The 9,672-nt window shown below is 40.3% G+C and overlaps 1 protein-coding gene across 1 annotated transcript; it reads left to right on the top strand.

The window, feature by feature from the left end:
• Positions 1-7,503: 7,503 nt before the first annotated feature.
• LOC132797702 (zinc finger protein 625-like) lies at positions 7,504-8,484 on the top strand. The gene is made up of 2 exons (XM_060809454.1): positions 7,504-7,906; positions 8,069-8,484. The coding sequence occupies exons 1-2, from the start codon at positions 7,620-7,622 to the stop codon at positions 8,397-8,399; spliced, it is 618 nt and encodes a 205-aa protein (XP_060665437.1). The 5' UTR covers positions 7,504-7,619; the 3' UTR covers positions 8,400-8,484.
• Positions 8,485-9,672: the final 1,188 nt, after the last annotated feature.

Here is a 9,672-nt window from a genome sequence, read left to right as displayed (position 1 = left end):
AACAACAAAAAAACTAAATATACGTATAACAAATATTTACCCTAATCTGGAAAACGGCACTTGGTTTATTTACGCCAGTTGACAAATTCCTGAAGTGGACAACCACCTATTACATGTGTTGGGTGGACGGCAAAGGTGCACTTTTGCGAGAACAAACACCATTAATGTATCAGTATAACAATTATACATTGCAGTATCATTGTATACTTACAAGTAAGATATCTGCATCAGGCTTCGCCAACCACTTCACTGAGATATATATATTTTATTAAGACACATGCACTTTAACACATTTATTTTTCTCAGGTTTTTTCTCACATAACCTGCTAACCATTTTTCTTCCAGCCAAAACCAACAACAAAAACCTTATTTTCGGAAATTTGACAATTAATCCTACTCAAAAGGTAATCGCTTGTCTTTTTGGTCTGGACTTAACACGATCAGCTGATCTAGCAATTCATGCTTGCATGTATCGGGTCCACCAATAGATGGCGCTATTTCTGGAGCTTTTTGGCGTCTTCATAGGTGTGAGAGATTTGATGAAAACGCCGTTGTATTCAACTTAACTTTATTGATTAATATATACGTATAAGTCTGATGAAATTGAAAGCACAAAATTAAGTGAAGTTGGCTGCGAACGATTAACGATTAAACCACTAATCGATTGGTGTTGCCAGCATGTGGGCAATAGGTGGATGACAGAGTTGCCACAGCTTTCAGTCTCATTTGTAAATAAAGCTCGGCTTCTCAGAACAAAACATGACAAGACATTGAGTACCATTTTCTCAGACTACAAATAATTTTATACAACTAAACAAATTAAATAATACAAATTAAATATGACAATACACATATGTAGGTGTGCAGAAAAAAGAAGAAAAAATGTTGCATACTTTTAGGCTTAGTCAATTTCAAATACGACAAGCGGCTTATTACACATCCCCTGGCAAAATCACACTTAGTCGTTGTAACGACAAAGTGGGATACCCGCTTGGAGGTAGCTTAATAGCAATGATGCGAAGATAAGCGATTATTGTTTAAGGTCCTTCGGATGAAATTTGCCAGTTCCGTTTGTTGCTCCGATGTCAACTCGAGTTGCTGCGAATTATCAAAGGTAATTGATGCAATGCTGTCAGTGTCAGCCGGGTGCATCAAACATATTGGCAATAGCTTGAAATCTCCAAGACTCAATACCCAAATATACGTCTTGTGACAAAGTTGGTACGATATAAAATCGTTGTGGTTGTATCTTGCCCTTAAATTGGACAGGAACACTCAACTTCCACAAATTCGCTGCCTATTTCCATCAGCAGTTTTCACAGATGACAATATTTGCGTATATTCGGTGTTGTTTGCTAGTATTTCCTCAGCTAACTTCCCACCAATGCAGTTAATAGTAGTGCCAGTGTCCATAAAACCCAGTTATCGTTTTGCCTAGCATCTCGACTTGGGCATAAGGACGAGGATCACCAGTGATGTCTACTACTGACGCTAATACAGCTCTTTTTTTCCTCTTTACTAGTTTTTATGTAGTTCCCCTCTCGCTGCTTATTGCGAATATCTGAACTAAAAACATTCTCTTCATTCGAACTACTAGATCTGGCCGGGTTTATTTGAATTTCAGAAACTATGTTGGATAAACTGTTATCTTCATTTACTCGCGGTTTGTACCCTTTGAGACTTGTTTGCGTGCACTTGTTAACGGTACACGCACCTAAAGGTTTTGTTGGAATTGCACACTTCGTGCAACTGGGTCGATAAGTTTCACGCTTACCACAACCGTAACAAAATACTTTACGTACGGCAACACAATCTTGGTATCTATGACCACTCTTCCCACAGTTCCAACATGAAAGTGTTAGAGCATCCACCTCCAGATTCTCTGGCTCTTCAACATCATCCTCTTCATCCATTGTGGTTTTGTACCGTGACTTCACTTACATGCCGTCTCGGTAAACCTCTTGGAATTGATGATGGCATTGAAATGGTTTTAAAAAACCTCTCGCGTACGAACAGTGTGACGCAACTGCTCAACGATGAATATGGGCACATACAATAATTCGTGCTGAATATCAGAGAGCAAATTGGCTCGCAAAATCTCTAGTATGCACAGTGGGCGATTTGGTCCCGCTAGCGGCATTTAATTAATATCTTCTAAACTAAAATAGATATCTTCAGTCGGTTTTTTTCACTGATCAGAAAAAATCATAGAATTTTTATGTTAAAAACTTTTTTAATTTTTTTTTATTTAAAAAATTTTTTTAAATTTAAAATTTTGTTGTACTTTTTATTTTATTTGAACTTCAATTAACATATTTCATATATAAACTTTATCTAAAAAATGATGGAAAAAATGTGATGACTTCTGAGTGCAATACTAAAAAAGATCCCTTTTGGTACTAACACTGTGTCTAAAAAGTACCATAGTTTCAAGGCTAGCAGATAATAGCAGTTGATATTACACATTTTGGACGCCACTGATTCACACTTTCGGCTAATAAAGGAGTTAGACTGAATCCAGTTGAATAAATTAAGTTCTACTCCACGAAATACAGGTGTACGCTAATCCGGGCTAGTTGTTAATACACGGAATTACCACTACGTTTTATGAGCTACACATTTATAGACCGGTCACAAACATTGATTTTTGAAAATACATACCTTGAATATAATAAAAACCAAACTTCTAACAAATTCACCAAAAATTGTAAATTTCCGAGGAACTCAAATTCCATGCGCGCAAAGAAAAAAATTGTGTAAAAGCTCTTTTGCGAAATCATATGGTGTGTTTGACCGATCACAGCTGATGATCAGCTGATCGTAGAGCTTTCAAAAAGCTTTTAAAAATCTAATCAAAGCATCTGCTATCGATATGTGAAAAAATATTAACGGATTTTTAAATTTGAAATATTGAATTAAATGCCGCTAGCGGGACCAAATCGCCCACTGTGGTATGGACTGATCACTCATTGGGCTGTTTAAACGATCTACTAATGCCACAATGGCTTCGTAAAACTGATCGAAAGATTCGTTGGCTTTCTGTTTTCTTTGTGAAATAGCTGCTTGAATCTCCAAATCGGTTCTACTATCCGTAAAATGATTTTTCAATGCCTTGCATAAATCTGCCCAGCGAACTTCTGTCACGCTTTTGTGGTACCTCCAGAAAAATTCACTTCCTCTACCCCTCAAACAAGTTACTCGCATATCTTGCTAGCAACTCAAAGTCTCCGTCCAGAGTTTGTCGAGTCAATGACTCTACTCGATATAAAAAATTTCTATAGACATAGACGAGTGCCCCGAGTATCTCAGCTTCAATTAGCAATAATCTGGCTAATTCTGTCGGGTCGTAGAGTATTACTCAGTTGAGAACCTTGTGGCGAAGAGTTGGCACCAACTTGCGGCGCTCTTGGATTTACCAACGGATTCGTTTCTAGCCGATTTGGTAATCCAAACAACTCTTCAAAGCTTTGATGCTGTGGACTTGGTGGAGAAGGTCTAGGAATAGATTGAATTGGTTCAGAATTGACAGCTAACTGTTGCTGAACTAATCTCTGAAAACCATTTTCCATCACCTGCGATAGAATCTGCGTCTGCTGCACTAATGCTGCTGATATCGCAGCCGCAATTGCCTGCTGTATCTCTTGACCCATAGCACTTGCCACTGGCTGAGCTATTGGAGTCTGGACTACAACCGGTTGCGGAGCTTGTGGACTTAGCGTCGGCTGCCTTGGCTGCGAGCTGGATCTACTACCAATATCAGTAGCATTTTCTACATTGAACTTGCTGATACGACCGTCGCCGTGGCTTTCGCTTGCCCTCTAGTTCTCATATTTGCACTTGAACTGAAGATCTTATTAACACAGTTCGACACACTGGGCACAAATTCCTATTGTCAGTGCGAGTATTAAAGCAGGAGTGGTGAAAATAATGATTGCACCTTGTAGCTAACAATTGAGCAGGATGTTCGACCTCCTGAGTGCAAACACAACAAATGGTTTCACCTTGAATTATTGGACCTGGCATGATATGTAAGACCTAATCTTCAGAATTTCTGCTAATGAAGAAAAGAATTTTTCTACGCCAAACAACTGTATAAATAAATAATAATAATGGGGAAAAATAATATATAAATAAATAAAGATTTAAATAAATAAGAGAAAATGAAATAAATAAATAAATAAACAAATACCAAATAATAATTAACACACAAAAATAACTGAACAATTAAATAGATAAATAAATATTAATACAAATGCAAATTTCAACAAAACTGATAATCAAACACGATTCATAAGATATTTGAAACCATGCAAAACTTCACAGAGTGTAAGTTAGCCTCCAGATTTTCCTATTAACCCACCTGAATGGATAGGACTAGTTGCTAGATAAGCATACCTTCAATTAGTATGACGAGAAAGCAGCTCTGAGCCACGATCCGTTTAAAACACTAATTGAAATGTGAATGCCATAACAACCTACTAAAAGGGAAGAAAAAGAAATTGGGGAAAATATAAGCATTCATAAAGCTCCTTCATTTTAATAATACCAACTTTAAGAGCAATTATTTCAAAACCAAGTATAGCGTAATAGCAAACCATACTCGGTCGATAATACATCGCCTAATTAGTAATATAACATTGTAAGCTTTTATGATTGCTAAAAGACGGACAATAAACAATACTAAACACATTAAGCTGACTTGCGCCACCACGGACTATGCAACCCCAGTCAATGAGTTTAGCTGTCAATTGCTGAATTAATTTTGTAGTACTAATTTATTTCCATCGTTTTCCTTAGGTGTTTGCTTACCGCAAGAGGCAGATCTGGTCCACGAACTTTTTCTTTCAAAGTAAGCTCTACACCCAAAAGAACTACGCTAGCATATAAATGACAGTAGACAGTTTGACCGTTTGAGTATAAAGCCATTTTGAAGCTATTATGTTCGAAAACGTCAACCACTACCGTCTTGGTTAAGTTCTTTTGTCTTGATTTTACGAGGTATTACTTTCTCGCTAACAACACAGACACAAAAGAGACTAACCTAGTACACAAATATGGATAAGGACAACAAAAAGACTTGAATCACTAGATGTTATTGATTCTAGAGCATATATAATATTTTTAAAGGCCATGTTTAGATTCTATAGCAAAACAGGCCCCACGTTGGGCGCCAAAAATATATTATTAAATTATAATTATATCTGTAACGAATTACTAGTGTAATATTCGTTTGGTGCTGGTGTTGGGTTTATTAGCGTGGCGTACGCGCTGGCTTCTCCGGGCTTTGCTCAGATAGCATGGGGTTCAAGGAAAGAAAAGGAAAAGGAAAGAAAACTAATAGGACGCACCACTTAAAATAATAATACATTTAAAATTCGCGTACATATGGGAAAACAGAGAAGGAGTGCAATGGGAGGTTACATGAAATAATAGTGAAAGAGAAGAGAAAGGGAAGGAGAGGAAGGTAGGTTAACAAAGAAGACGGAGCCACTTTCTAATGCAACACAGCTGTTATTGTGTGCAGACGCCCACCCTACCGTGATCCTGCATTCATTGCCAAAAACTAAAAGTTGGCAGGATCCCTAAAAGACAGTGGTTCGGCTAACCTACTCCTGCTTGGTTAGGCATGGTTCCAAATAAAAGTAAACAATTAAGCGGACATACTTAATTTATTAACATATAAGAAAAGTGATTTGAATTTTAACATTACAAACGAAATGACAAGAAAAATAAATAAATAAATAAATTAACGGACAAACATAGTAAGTGTGTATGAGGCGGAATTAATTAAATAAGACCAAAAAGGAAAAATAAATAAATAAATACTAAAAATAATTAACCTATAAATATAAAATATGTTTTAGCATAATTATAATATAAATAATTATTTTAGCATTTAAATGTTGATTAAATTAAGAGAAGGAAAAAAATAGCTAAAATGAACTAGTTTTGGTTCATTTAGAAATGCAATGTTAGACCATCACACCGAATATAGGCAATCACTAGATGCAAGTAAAATGAGGATCAGCTGATGGCTGTCACTCAATGAAATGTTTTGCTATTGCCAGTCTCGCAAGGTCACTGACCGCTGGGACTGCAGACAGCTGTAACAGCAGCGCTATGGTCAGATGACCACAAGCAACAGGAAGCTTTAGCTCTAGCTCATAGATTATTAATTAGTTAGAGTGAAACAGACTTACATACATTAGAGACTCCCACGCAGAAAGATCTTTCCTTGTGTTGGTGCCTGTCTGTGGTGTATCTGTGGGGAATAATAATAATTGCGAGCTTTTGCGCCTGCATGAAAGCTGACTGCTATGACCGGTAGCGTCGATCAAAACGAACATGCATACATACAAATGTATGCAGGTATGGTTTTACATGCTTTTCAGGCAATACAAAAACATTAAATTTTATAACTAAATACAATTTTACAAAGATATTTTGCCTATAGGTGTTGCCTTACATGCCTTCTTAAATGATTGGCATTTCTATTTTATACAATAGTACAGTGGTACTTGTATTATGAAGGACCCAGAAAAGTTGTTGGTTCAACTTTCTCGCCACATCATATTACACTTACAACATTGATGGACTATCACTTATAGATGCATAGTTAAACAACATAACGTAAATTAACAATAATAAACAAACAAACAAAAAAAAAAAAGCTGCCGTTCGCCTTCCTCCTGGGTGACGCAGATACTCGGCCTCGATGCCACCACAAGTGCGGAGCAAATAGCCAACGAAGATCGCAAGGCTGCCGGACGCAGGTGTTTTGCAGTAGAAACACCACCTGCTGGGAAGCAATTCTCCTGTGCTCAATGAGCGTCTGCAGCTAGCAACAGCTCATATGTTTGCTTGGCCCAGACAGCTGATGTGTCCAGCACAGCTGCGACTTGGAGCTTTTGGTGGTTGGCCGTTAATCAAGCAGTTGTGTGTGTTGAAGTTTCATTTTAAATTAATTTAAAATTCTACCACTGGGTTATTATAATTTACACACGGGTTATTATATACATTATGACTAGGTCATTATATTCAGCTTTATACCGGGTGTTATATAAATTAATACTGGGTTTTATATAAATTATAACTGGGTTATTAGATACTGGGTTATTATAATTTATGACTGAGTTATTATAATTTATGACGGAGTGCCGAATCTAAAAATAAATAGACAAAACTAAACTTAGAACAACAAAAAAAACTAAATACACGTATAACAAATATTTACCCTAATCTGAAAAACGGCACTTGGTTTATTTACGCCAGTTGGCAAATTCCTCTAGTGGACAAACAGCTACAAGTGGACGGCAAGGTGCACTTTTGTAAAAAAGAAGATGACAAGATTAACGACTCAGTATAACAATTATACAATGAAGTATCTTTGTATACTCACAAGTACGTTTAATGCATCTGAGGCTGAAGAATACCTTGACGATTCCATGGATGAAACGTCCGGCAATGTCGTTGTCTCCGCCTCCCAGCAGCAGCAGGCAACAACTGGCAACGCTGGCGGTGAAGTACTGCCCCATGTGTGTCATGTGTGCAACAAAGCTTTCCGCCAACAGTGTCGCCTCAATCAGCACCTGCGCTCGCACGACGACGAGAAGCTCTACATGTGCGAAGTGTGCGGCAAGATGCTGAAACATCTGCGCAACTACAAGGAGCACATGATGAAGCACACGAATGTGAAGCAACATCAGTGTAACATCTGTGAACGCTTCTATCATACCGCCTCTAGCCTGGCGGCACACATGCGCACCCATGCCGAGAACAAGCCGTATAAATGCGATCAATGCGGACGCAGCTATGCGGCCTTCGATCATCTGCGTCGCCACAAACAGACGCACACCGGGGAGCGGCCGTATGCGTGTGATTTGTGCGACAAGGCGTACTGTGATTCATCCTCGTTGCATAAAATCAGTCATACGGGCGAGAAGTCGTTCACCTGTGAGATTTGCGGCGTTGGCCTATCCCAGAAGTCTGGCTACAAGAAGCACATGCTTGTGCATTCCGGCGAAAAGCCGCACAAATGCCCGATCTGTGGACGCGCCTTTACCTTCACCAGCAATCTGAAGGCCCATGTGCGATTTCATTCGGGCGAAAAGCCCTTCAAGTGCGACAAATGCATGAAGGCATTCCCAACCAAGAATCGCCCCAATAGCCATATGCGTGTCCATAATAAGGAGGCGCCCGTCACTGCCACCATCAACAGCAGCGTCGGCGGCGGCGGCGGCGACACAACCAATAGCTCAGCACAGTCCCAATCGCAATTGTCGCCGTCGCAGCAACAGCAGTCGGAACGGTTAACGACGGTCGCTAGACGTCGCACGGTGATGAGCGGAAGCACAATGCCTGATGTCAGTGATCAGCAGGTGTCCACACACACACAATAGCTCAGCACAGTCGCAATCGCAATTGTCGCCGTCGCAGCTACAGCAGTCGGAACGGTTAACGACGGTCGCTAGACGTCGCACGGTGATGAGCACAAGCACAATGCCCGATGTCAGTGATCAGCAGGTGTCCACACACACACACACACCCAAACACACACATACACCGGAGTGAGTGAGTGAATTTTCCACAAGCCGGTCGCGTTTTGAAGACGCTCCTTTGATCGCTCTGGAATTCGCCAAAATAAGTCGAAAATCTAAAAAGTGACTACGAGTGAGCTCGAGATGTGTTCAATCCTTGTGTACTCACGGTCGGTCGGGGCACCTGCTGCTAGACGTCGTAGGCAGCCGCGTTACCAGGAGACGCATTGGCAGAATTGACGGCTGCGAGGGAAATTGTTGTTGGTTCCAGTACAATTGACCACAACTACTGGTAAGCAATAGCAATAGTACTCCCACGATCAGCTGACGATGAGGGCTGCACTATCACCAGCTGCTCAGCCAGACTGGGCGTTCTGGCGTTGCCAGTCGGTCAACCAGAAGCACAGCGCAAAGCTTAAAAAGCACAGCGCAAAGCTTAACAAGTAGAAAGTTACAGTCGAGTGTGCTCGACTGTGAGATACCCGCTACCCATTTTTAATAAGGGCAAAATATTGGTATTATTTTCAAAATATACCATATATTATATTCCACAATGTTTATCTGATCGCAACCAAATTTTCAGGAATCATAACTACTATAGTAGTTGTAGTATATACCAAAACAGTAGTGGTCCTCTTCCTCCCAGTGCTTTTCGACTCCACAGTAGTCCACTCGAGTGAGTTACTGTTTTATTTCGCTTAGGTGGAGTTTTGTCGGCTCCGCCTCGGTATCCCTCTGTCTCTTGGCGTTGCCGACGGCTTGCTGCCGATTGCCGCTGACACGACTGCTCTTGGGGCCGCTTTTCCAATGCTCCTTCAGTGGACTGTGACGCTTGCCTCTATACACAGCTCTGTTGCGGCTCGATGCAATTTCTGCATTCTTGCCAACTTGCTCCTCATCTTTTCATTAATGTGCCTCTGCGAGGCAAACTACTTGGAAAGGCCGTCCAGCTCCGTGCTCAAGCGCTCCAACAAATCTTTAAGCGACCTCTTCTCGCTGGCTGGCCAGCAAAAGGCACAATGCGTGTGGCCATATCGGGATCCGACAACACAACGACCGCCGACGAGCTTGCTGGTTCTCGCTCCTGCTCCTGTTGTCGCTCGTTTGGTTATGGCATGCAGTTTCTTCTATGCTG

The sequence above is a fragment of the Drosophila nasuta genome, unplaced genomic scaffold (assembly GCF_023558535.2).
Source record: "Drosophila nasuta strain 15112-1781.00 unplaced genomic scaffold, ASM2355853v1 ctg17_pilon, whole genome shotgun sequence".
Taxonomy (NCBI): domain Eukaryota; kingdom Metazoa; phylum Arthropoda; class Insecta; order Diptera; family Drosophilidae; genus Drosophila; species Drosophila nasuta.
The sequence above is the reverse complement of the archived record's forward strand: the minus strand, read 5'-3'. Positions and strand labels throughout refer to the sequence as shown.